The sequence below is a fragment of the Salvelinus alpinus genome, chromosome 3, assembly GCF_045679555.1.
Source record: "Salvelinus alpinus chromosome 3, SLU_Salpinus.1, whole genome shotgun sequence".
In the NCBI taxonomy this organism is placed as follows: Eukaryota; Metazoa; Chordata; class Actinopteri; order Salmoniformes; family Salmonidae; genus Salvelinus; species Salvelinus alpinus.
In genome coordinates, this window is record NC_092088.1 from 1156948 (window position 1) to 1170656 (window position 13709).

The window sequence follows — 13709 nt, forward strand, 5'->3', positions numbered from 1 at the left end:
CCGGTATTCTACTATACTATCACTATACTACTGGTACTCTAATACACTATCACTATACTACTGGTATTCTAATACACTATCACTATACTACCGGTATTCTACTATACTATCACTATACTACTGGTACTCTAATACACTATCACTATACTACTGGTATTCTAATACACTATCACTATACTACCGGTATTCTACTATACTATCACTATACTACTGGTACTCTAATACACTATCACTATACTACTGGTACTCTAATACACTATCACTATACTACTGGTACTCTAATACACTATCACTATACTACTGGTATTCTGGTACTCTAATATACTATCACTATACTACTGGTATTCTGGTACTCTAATACACTATCACTATACTACTGGTACTCTAATACACTATCACTATACTGCTGGTATTATGGTACTCTAATACACTATCACTATACTACTGGTATTCTGGTACTCTAATACACTATCACTATACTGCTGGTATTATGGTACTCTAATACACTATCACTATACTACTGGTATTCTGGTACTCTAATACACTATCACTATACTACTGGTATTCTGGTACTCTAATACACTATCACTATACTGCTGGTATTATGGTACTCTAATACACTATCACTATACTACTGGTATTCTGGTACTCTAATACGCTATCACTATACTACTGGTATTCTGGTACTCTAATACACTATCACTATACTGCTGGTATTATGGTACTCTAATACACTATCACTATACTACTGGTATTATGGTACTCTAATACACTATCACTATACTACTGGTATTCTGGTACTCTAATACGCTATCACTATACTACTGGTATTCTGGTACTCTAATACACTATCACTATACTGCTGGTATTATGGTACTCTAATACACTATCACTATACTACTGGTATTATGGTACTCTAATACACTATCACTATACTACTGGTATTCTGGTACTCTAATACGCTATCACTATACTACTGGTATTCTGGTACTCTAATACACTATCACTATACTACTGGTATTCTGGTACTCTAATACGCTATCACTATACTACTGGTATTCTGGTACTCTAATACACTATCACTATACTACTGGTATTATGGTACTCTAATACACTATCACTATACTACTGGTATTCTGGTACTCTAATACACTATCACTATATACTAGTATTCTGGTACTCTAATACACTATCACTATACTACTGGTACTCTAATACACTATCACTATACTACTGGTATTATGGTACTCTAATACACTATCACTATACTACTGGTATTCTGGTACTCTAATACACTATCACTATACTACTGGTATTCTGGTACTCTAATACACTATCACTATACTACTGGTATTCTGGTACTCTAATACACTATCACTATACTACTGGTATTATGGTACTCTAATACACTATCACTATACTACTGGTATTCTAATACACTATCACTATACTACTGGTATACTGGTACTCTAATACACTATCACTATACTACTGGTATTATGGTACTCTAATACACTATCACTATACTACTGGTATTCTGGTACTCTAATACACTATCACTATACTACTGGTATTCTGGTACTCTAATATACTATCACTATACTACTGGTATACTGGTACTCTAATATACTATCACTATACTACTGGTATTATGGTACTCTAATATACTATCACTATACTACTGGTATACTGGTACTCTAATATACTATCACTATACTACTGGTATACTGGTACTCTAATATACTATCACTATACTACTGGTATACTGGTACTCTAATATACTATCACTATACTACTGGTACTCTAATATACTATCACTATACTACTGGTACTCTAATATACTATCACTATACTACTGGTATTATGGTACTCTAATACACTATCACTATACTACTGGTACTCTAATATACTATCACTATACTACTGGTATTATGGTACTCTAATACACTATCACTATACTACTGGTACTCTAATACACTATCACTATACTACTGGTACTCTAATATACTATCACTATACTACTGGTATTATGGTACTCTAATACACTATCACTATACTACTGGTACTCTAATACACTATCACTATACTACTGGTACTCTAATATACTATCACTATACTACTGGTATTATGGTACTCTAATACACTATCACTATACTACTGGTACTCTAATACACTATCACTATACTACTGGTACTCTAATATACTATCACTATACTACTGGTACTCTAATATACTATCACTATACTACTGGTATTATGGTACTCTAATACACTATCACTATACTACTGGTACTCTAATACACTATCACTATACTACTGGTACTCTAATACACTATCACTATACTACTGGTACTCTAATACACTATCACTATACTACTGGTACTCTAATATACTATCACTATACTACTGGTACTCTAATACACTATCACTATACTACTGGTACTCTACTATACTATCACTATACTACTGGTACTCTAATACACTATCACTATACTACTGGTATTCTAATACACTATCACTATACTACCGGTATTCTACTATACTATCACTATACTACTGGTACTCTAATACACTATCACTATACTACTGGTCCTCTAATACACTATCACTATACCATCACTATATCAATGTGTCCATATGAGGCTGAGGCTCTCGCCCTAGTTACATTTTAACATTTAGTGTTTTATAATTTTTTCCCCCTGTATTGCAGTGACCACATAGACGCTCCTCTTTGGGTAGCCATGTCTTTTTGTGTCTCCCTTTTTACCCAAATTGGTGGTCTCTGAACTTGGTCAGGATCTGTCTCTGTTTGGTAGCTGACATTCAGGACTCTTCTCAGGGTTCAGCTCTTGGGTGACATTTTGATTTTCTCTCTCTCTCTCTCTCTCTCTCTCTCTCTCTCTCTCTCTCTCTCTCTCTCTCTCTCTCTCTCTCTCTCTCTCTCTCTCTCTCTCTCTCTCTCTCTCTCTAACTCTCCCCCCTCTGTCTATCTCTCTCCCCCCTCTGTCTGTCTCTCTCTCTCTCTCTCTCTCTCTCTCTCTCTCTCTCTCTCTCTCTCTCTCTCTCTCTCTCTCTAACTCTCCCCCCTCTGTCTCTCTCTCTCCCCCCTCTGTCTGTCTCTCTCTCTCTCTCTGTCTCTCTCTCTCCCCCCTCTGTCTCTCTCTCTCCCCCCTCTGTCTGTCTCTCTCTCTCTCTGTCTCTCTCTCTCCCCCCTCTGTCTCTCTCTCTCCCCCCTCTGTCTGTCTCTCTCTCTCCCCCCTCTGTCTCTCTCTCTCCCCCCTCTGTCTCTCTCTCTCCCCTCTCTCTCTAGAAGATAACTATGACTCCCTGAGACATAAACTGTGTGGTAGTTCCAGAGAGAACAGTCCTTCCTCCTTGCATTCCTCCATCCCTCCATTCTCCCTCCACTCCTCCGTCTCTCCTCCTTTCTCCTCCGTCTCTCCTCCTTTCTCCTCTGTCTCTCCTCCTTTCTCCTCTGTCTATAGAGGTGGTCAGGACTGGCTCAGTCAAGTGAACAAGTGTCACTCATTTACCTCAGGTAACTAACACATCACTGACACTAATGCAAGTTCCCCTCCCCTCAATAATACCTGCCACCTAGTTTAACACACTGACCCCCCCACTACCCACCTAGTTTAACACACTGACCCCCCCACTACCACTACCCACCTAGTTTAACACACTGACCACCCCACTACCCACCTAGTTTAACACACTGACCCCCCCACAACCACTACCCACCTAGTTTAACACACTGACCACCCCACTATCACTACCCACCTAGTTTAACAAACTGACCCCCCCACTATCACTACCCACCTAGTTTAACACACTGACCCCCCCACTACCACTACCCACCTAGTTTAACACACTGACCCCCCCCACTATCACTACCCACCTAGTTTAACAAACTGACCCCCCCACTATCACTACCCACCTAGTTTAACACACTGACCCCCCCACTACCACTACCCACCTAGTTTAACACACTGACCCCCCCACTATCACTACCCACCTAGTTTAACACACTGACCCCCCCACTATCACTACCCACCTAGTTTAACACACTGACCCCCCCACTACCACTACCCACCTAGTTTAACACACTGACCCCCCCCACTATCACTATCCACCTAGTTTAACACACTGACCCCCCCACTATCACTACCCACCTAGTTTAACACACTGACCCCCCCACTATCACTACCCACCTAGTTTAACACACTGACCACCCCACTATCACTACCCACCTAGTTTAACACACTGACCCCCCCCCACTACCACTACCCACCTAGTTTAACACACTGACCACCCCACTATCACTACCCACCTAGTTTAACACACTGACCCCCCCACTATCACTACCCACCTAGTTTAACACACTGACCACCCCCACTACCACTACCCACCTAGTTTAACACACTGACCCCCCCACTACCACTACCCACCTAGTTTAACACACTGACCACCCCACTATCACTACCCACCTAGTTTAACACACTGACCCCCCCACTATCACTACCCACCTAGTTTAACACACTGACCACCCCACTACCCACCTAGTTTAACACACTGACCCCCCCACTATCACTACCCACCTAGTTTAACACACTGACCCCCCCACTACCCACCTAGTTTAACACACTGACCCCCCCACTACCACTACCCACCTAGTTTAACACACTGACCACCCCACTATCACTACCCACCTAGTTTAACACACTGACCCCCCCACTATCACTACCCACCTAGTTTAACACACTGACCACCCCACTATCACTACCCACCTAGTTTAACACACTGACCACCCCCCACTATCACTACCCACCTAGTTTAACACACTGACCCCCTCACTACCCACCTAGTTTAACACACTGACCCCCCCACTACCACTACCCACCTAGTTTAACACACTGACCACCCCACTACCCACCTAGTTTAACACACTGACCCCCCCACTACCCACCTAGTTTAACACACTGACCCCCCCACTACCACTACCCACCTAGTTTAACACACTGACCACCCCACTACCCACCTAGTTTAACACACTGACCCCCCCACTATCACTACCCACCTAGTTTAACACACTGACCACCCCACTATCACTACCCACCTAGTTTAACACACTGACCCCCCCACTACCCACCTAGTTTAACACACTGACCCCCCCAATATCACTACCCACCTAGTTTAACACACTGCCCCCCCCACTATCACTACCCACCTAGTTTAACACACTGACCACCCCACTATCACTACCCACCTAGTTTAACACACTGACCACCCCACTATCACTACCCACCTAGTTTAACACACTGACCCCCCCACTATCACTACCCACCTAGTTTAACACACTGACCCCCCCACTATCACTACCCACCTAGTTTAACACACTGACCACCCCACTATCACTACCCACCTAGTTTAACACACTGACCCCCCCACTACCCACCTAGTTTAACACACTGACCACCCCACTATCACTACCCACCTAGTTTAACACACTGACCCCCCACTACCACTAACCACCTAGTTTAACACACTGACCCCCCCACTACCCACCTAGTTTAACACTGACCCCCCCACTATAACTACCCACCTAGTTTAACACACTGACCCCCCACTACCACTACCCACCTAGTTTAACACACTGACCCCCCCACTACCCACCTAGTTTAACACTGACCCCCCCACTATAACTACCCACCTAGTTTAACACACTGACCCCCCACTACCACTAACCACCTAGTTTAACACACTGACCCCCCCACTACCCACCTAGTTTAACACTGACCCCCCCACTATAACTACCCACCTAGTTTAACACACTGACCACCCCACTACCACTACCCACCTAGTTTAACACACTGACCACCCCACTCCCACTACCCACCTAGTTTAACACACTGACCACCCCACTACCCACCTAGTTCAACACACTGACCACCCCACCAGCACTACCCACCTAGTTTAACACACTGACCCCCCCACTACCCACCTAGTTTAACACACTGACCCCCCCACTATCACTACCCACCTAGTTTAACACACTGACCCCCCCACTATCACTACCCACCTAGTTTAACACACTGACCACCCCACTATCACTACCCACCTAGTTTAACACACTGACCACCCCACTATCACTACCTACCTAGTTTAACACACTGACCACCCCACTATCCCTACCCACCTAGTTTAACACACTGACCCCCCCACTATCACTACCCACCTAGTTTAACACACTGACCCCCCCACTATCACAACCCACCTAGTTTAACACACTGACCACCCTATCACTACCCACCTAGTTTAACACACTGACCCCCCCACTACCACTACCCACCTAGTTTAACACACTGACCCCCCCACTATCACTACCCACCTAGTTTAACACACTGACCACCCCACTATCACTACCCACCTAGTTTAACACACTGACCCCCCCCCACTACCACTACCCACCTAGTTTAACACACTGACCACCCCACTATCACTACCCACCTAGTTTAACACACTGACCCCCCCACTATCACTACCCACCTAGTTTAACACACTGACCACCCCCACTACCACTACCCACCTAGTTTAACACACTGACCCCCCCACTACCACTACCCACCTAGTTTAACACACTGACCACCCCACTATCACTACCCACCTAGTTTAACACACTGACCCCCCCACTATCACTACCCACCTAGTTTAACACACTGACCACCCCACTACCCACCTAGTTTAACACACTGACCCCCCCACTATCACTACCCACCTAGTTTAACACACTGACCCCCCCACTATCACTACCCACCTAGTTTAACACACTGACCCCCCCACTATCACAACCCACCTTGTTTAACACACTGACCACCCTATCACTACCCACCTAGTTTAACACACTGACCCCCCCACTACCACTACCCACCTAGTTTAACACACTGACCCCCCCACTATCACTACCCACCTAGTTTAACACACTGACCACCCCACTATCACTACCCACCTAGTTTAACACACTGACCCCCCCCCACTACCACTACCCACCTAGTTTAACACACTGACCACCCCACTATCACTACCCACCTAGTTTAACACACTGACCCCCCCACTATCACTACCCACCTAGTTTAACACACTGACCACCCCCACTACCACTACCCACCTAGTTTAACACACTGACCCCCCCACTACCACTACCCACCTAGTTTAACACACTGACCACCCCACTATCACTACCCACCTAGTTTAACACACTGACCCCCCCACTATCACTACCCACCTAGTTTAACACACTGACCACCCCACTACCCACCTAGTTTAACACACTGACCCCCCCACTATCACTACCCACCTAGTTTAACACACTGACCCCCCCACTACCCACCTAGTTTAACACACTGACCCCCCCACTACCACTACCCACCTAGTTTAACACACTGACCACCCCACTATCACTACCCACCTAGTTTAACACACTGACCCCCCCACTATCACTACCCACCTAGTTTAACACACTGACCACCCCACTATCACTACCCACCTAGTTTAACACACTGACCACCCCCCACTATCACTACCCACCTAGTTTAACACACTGACCCCCCCACTACCCACCTAGTTTAACACACTGACCCCCCCACTACCACTACCCACCTAGTTTAACACACTGACCACCCCACTACCCACCTAGTTTAACACACTGACCCCCCCACTACCCACCTAGTTTAACACACTGACCCCCCCACTACCACTACCCACCTAGTTTAACACACTGACCACCCCACTACCCACCTAGTTTAACACACTGACCCCCCCACTATCACTACCCACCTAGTTTAACACACTGACCACCCCACTATCACTACCCACCTAGTTTAACACACTGACCCCCCCACTACCCACCTAGTTTAACACACTGACCCCCCCAATATCACTACCCACCTAGTTTAACACACTGCCCCCCCCACTATCACTACCCACCTAGTTTAACACACTGACCACCCCACTTTCACTACCCACCTAGTTTAACACACTGACCACCCCACTATCACTACCCACCTAGTTTAACACACTGACCCCCCCACTATCACTACCCACCTAGTTTAACACACTGACCCCCCCACTATCACTACCCACCTAGTTTAACAAACTGACCACCCCACTATCACTACCCACCTAGTTTAACACACTGACCCCCCCACTACCCACCTAGTTTAACACACTGACCACCCCACTATCACTACCCACCTAGTTTAACACACTGACCCCCCACTACCACTAACCACCTAGTTTAACACACTGACCCCCCCACTACCCACCTAGTTTAACACTGACCCCCCCACTATAACTACCCACCTAGTTTAACACACTGACCCCCCACTACCACTACCCACCTAGTTTAACACACTGACCCCCCCACTACCCACCTAGTTTAACACTGACCCCCCCACTATAACTACCCACCTAGTTTAACACACTGACCCCCCACTACCACTAACCACCTAGTTTAACACACTGACCCCCCCACTACCCACCTAGTTTAACACTGACCCCCCCACTATAACTACCCACCTAGTTTAACACACTGACCACCCCACTACCACTACCCACCTAGTTTAACACACTGACCACCCCACTCCCACTACCCACCTAGTTTAACACACTGACCACCCCACTACCCACCTAGTTCAACACACTGACCACCCCACCAGCACTACCCACCTAGTTTAACACACTGACCCCCCCACTACCCACCTAGTTTAACACACTGACCCCCCCACTATCACTACCCACCTAGTTTAACACACTGACCCCCCCACTATCACTACCCACCTAGTTTAACACACTGACCACCCCACTATCACTACCCACCTAGTTTAACACACTGACCACCCCACTATCACTACCTACCTAGTTTAACACACTGACCACCCCACTATCACTACCCACCTAGTTTAACACACTGACCCCCCCACTATCACAACCCACCTAGTTTAACACACTGACCACCCTATCACTACCCACCTAGTTTAACACACTGACCCCCCCACTACCACTACCCACCTAGTTTAACACACTGACCACCCCACTACCCACCTAGTTTAACACACTGACCCCCCCACTATCACTACCCACCTAGTTTAACACACTGACCACCCCACTATCACTACCCACCTAGTTTAACACACTGACCCCCCCACTACCCACCTAGTTTAACACACTGACCCCCCCACTATCACTACCCACCTAGTTTAACACACTGACCCCCCCACTATCACTACCCACCTAGTTTAACACACTGACCACCCCACTATCACTACCCACCTAGTTTAACACACTGACCACCCCACTATCACTACCCACCTAGTTTAACACACTGACCCCCCCACTACCCACCTAGTTTAACACACTGACCCCCCCACTATCACTACCCACCTAGTTTAACACACTGAACCCCCCACTATCACTACCCACCTAGTTTAACACACTGACCACCCCACTATCACTACCCACCTAGTTTAACACACTGACCCCCCCACTACCACTACCCACCTAGTTTAACACACTGACCCCCCCACTATCACTACCCACCTAGTTTAACACACTGACCCCCCCACTATCACTACCCACCTAGTTTAACACACTGACCACCCCACTATCACTACCCACCTAGTTTAACACACTGACCCCCCCACTATCACTACCCACCTAGTTAAACACACTGACCACCCCACTACCCACCTAGTTTAACACACTGACCCCCCCACTATCACTACCCACCTAGTTTAACACACTGACCACCCCACTATCACTACCCACCTAGTTTAACACACTGACCCCCCCACTACCCACCTAGTTTAACACACTGACCACCCCACTACCACTACCCACCTAGTTTAACACACTGACCCCCCCACTATCACTACCCACCTAGTTTAACACACTGACCCCCCCACTACCCACCTAGTTTAACACACTGACCCCCCCACTATCACTACCCACCTAGCTTAACACACTGACCCCCCCACTATCACTACCCACCTAGTTTAACACACTGACCCCCCCACTATCACTACCCACCTAGTTTAACACACTGACCACCCCACTATCACTACCCACCTAGTTTAACACACTGACCCCCCCACTATCACTACCCACCTAGTTTAACACACTGACCACCCCACTACCACTACCCACCTAGTTTAACACACTGACCCCCCCACTATCACTACCCACCTAGTTTAACACACTGACCCCCCCACTACCACTACCCACCTAGTTTAACACACTGACCACCCCACTATCACTACCCACCTAGTTTAACACACTGACCACCCCACTATCACTACCCACCTAGTTTAACACACTGACCCCCTCCACTACCACTACCCACCTAGTTTAACACACTGACCCCCCCACTACCCACCTAGTTTAACACACTGACCACCCCACTATCACTACCCACCTAGTTTAACACACTGACCACCCCACTATCACTACCCACCTAGTTTAACACACTGACCCCCCCACTACCACTACCCACCTAGTTTAACACACTGACCACCCCACTATCACTACCCACCTAGTTTAACACACTGACCCCCCCACTATCACTACCCACCTAGTTTAACACACTGACCACCCCACTACCCACCTAGTTTAACAAACTGACCCCCCCACTATCACTACCCACCTAGTTTAACACACTGACCAACCCACTATCACTACCCACCTAGTTTAACACACTGACCACCCCACTATCACTACCCACCTAGTTTAACACACTGACCACCCCACTACCACTACCCACCTAGTTTAACACACTGACCCCCCCACTACCACTACCCACCTAGTTTAACACACTGACCCCCCCACTATCACTACCCACCTAGTTTAACACACTGCCCCCCCCCACTACCACTACCCACCTAGTTTAACACACTGACCCCCCCACTATCACTACCCACCTAGTTTAACACACTGACCACCCCACTACCACTACCCACCTAGTTTAACACACTGACCCCCCCACTAACACTACCCACCTAGTTTAACACACTGACCACCCCACTATCACTACCCACCTAGTTTAACACACTGACCACCCCACTACCCACCTAGTTTAACACACTGACCCCCCCACTATCACTACCCACCTAGTTTAACACACTGATCCCCCCCACTATCACTACCCACCTAGTATAACACACTGACCACCCCACTATCACATTCCACCTAGTTTAACACACTGACCCCCCCACTACCCACCTAGTTTAACACACTGACCACCCCACTACCCACCTAGTTTAACACACTGACCACCCCACAATCACTACCCACCTAGTTTAACACACTGACCCCCCCACTACCACTACCCACCTAGTTTAACACACTGACCACCCCACTATCACTACCCACCTAGTTTAACACACTGACCACCCCACTACCACTACCCACCTAGTTTAACACACTGACCCCCCCCCACTATCACTACCCACCTAGTTTAACACACTGACCCCCCCACTATCACTACCCACCTAGTTTAACACACTGACCACCCCACTATCACTACCCACCTAGTTTAACATACTGACCACCCCACTACCCACCTAGTTTAACACACTGACCCCCCCACTATCACTACCCACCTAGTTTAACACACTGACCCCCCCACTATCACTACCCACCTAGTTTAACACACTGACCACCCCACTACCCACCTAGTTTAACACACTGACCCCCCCACTCTCACTACCCACCTAGTTTAACACACTGACCCCCCCACTATCACTACCCACCTAGTTTAACACACTGACCACCCCACTATCACTACCCACCTAGTTTAACACACTGACCACCCCACTACCACTACCCACCTAGTTTAACACACTGACCCCCCCACTACCACTACCCACCTAGTTTAACACACTGACCCCCCCACTATCACTACCCACCTAGTTTAACACACTGACCCCCCCACTACCCACCTAGTTTAACACACTGACCACCCCACTATCACTACCCACCTAGTTTAACACACTGAACACCCCACTATCACTACCCACCTAGTTTAACACACTGACCCCCCCACTATCACTACCCACCTAGTTTAACACACTGACCACCCCACTACCACTACCCACCTAGTTTAACACACTGACCACCCCACTATCACTACCCACCTAGTTTAACATACTGACCACCCCACTACCCACCTAGTTTAACACACTGACCACCCCACTATCACTACCCACCTAGTTTAACACACTGACCACCCCACTATCACTACCCACCTAGTTTAACACACTGACCACCCCACTACCCACCTAGTTAACACACTGACCACCCCACTATCACTACCCACCTAGTTTAACACACTGACCACCCCACTATCACTACCCACCTAGTTTAACACACTGACCCACCCACTATCACTACCCACCTAGTTTAACACACTGACCACCCCACTACCACTACCCACCTAGTTTAACACACTGACCCCCCCACTATCACTACCCACCTAGTTTAACATACTGACCACCCCACTATCACTACCCACCTAGTTTAACACACTGACCACCCCACTATCACTACCCACCTAGTTTAACACTGACCCCCCCACTACCACTACCCACCTAGTTTAACACACTGACCACCCCACTATCACTACCCACCTAGTTTAACACACTGACCCCCCCCCCCCACCCCACTACCCACCTAGTTTAACACTGACCACCCGACTACCCACCTAGTTTAACACTGACCCCCCCACTACCACTACCCACCTAGTTTAACACACTGACCACCCCACTATCACTACCCACCTAGTTTAACACACTGACCACCCCACTATCACTACCCACCTAGTTTAACACTGACCACCCGACTACCCACCTAGTTTAACACTGACCCCCCCACTACCACTACCCACCTAGTTTAACACACTGACCCCCCCACTACCACTACCCACCTAGTTTAACACACTGACCCCCCCCACTACACACCTAGTTTAACACACTGACCCCCCCACTACCACTACCCACCTAGTTTAACACACTGACCCCCCCACTATCACTACCCACCTAGTTTAACACACTGCCCCCCCCCACTACCACTACCCACCTAGTTTAACACACTGACCCCCCCACTATCACTACCCACCTAGTTTAACACACTGACCACCCCACTACCACTACCCACCTAGTTTAACACACTGACCCCCCCACTAACACTACCCACCTAGTTTAACACACTGACCACCCCACTATCACTACCCACCTAGTTTAACACACTGACCACCCCACTACCCACCTAGTTTAACACACTGACCCCCCCACTATCACTACCCACCTAGTTTAACACACTGATCCCCCCCACTATCACTACCCACCTAGTATAACACACTGACCACCCCACTATCACTACCCACCTAGTTTAACACACTGACCCCCCCACTACCCACCTAGTTTAACACACTGACCACCCCACTACCCACCTAGTTTAACACACTGACCACCCCACAATCACTACCCACCTAGTTTAACACACTGACCCCCCCACTACCACTACCCACCTAGTTTAACACACTGACCACCCCACTATCACTACCCACCTAGTTTAACACACTGACCACCCCACTACCACTACCCACCTAGTTTAACACACTGACCCCCCCACTATCACTACCCACCTAGTTTAACACACTGA

At 47.6% G+C, this 13709-nt stretch overlaps 1 protein-coding gene across 10 annotated transcripts in view; it reads left to right on the plus strand.

Annotated features, from left to right (window-relative positions):
* LOC139569908 (uncharacterized) overlaps positions 1-13709 on the plus strand; it is a 215956-nt gene that overhangs the window by 136913 nt on the left and 65334 nt on the right. For 9 of the 10 annotated variants that reach the window (XM_071391238.1, XM_071391242.1, XM_071391240.1 and 6 more), the window contains one exon: positions 3310-3537. The exons of the other annotated variant lie outside the window; for it this stretch is intronic. In XM_071391238.1, coding sequence (XP_071247339.1) covers positions 3310-3537 — 228 coding nt within the window. The remainder of the gene's footprint in view (positions 1-3309; positions 3538-13709) is intronic. 10 annotated transcript variants of the gene reach the window in all.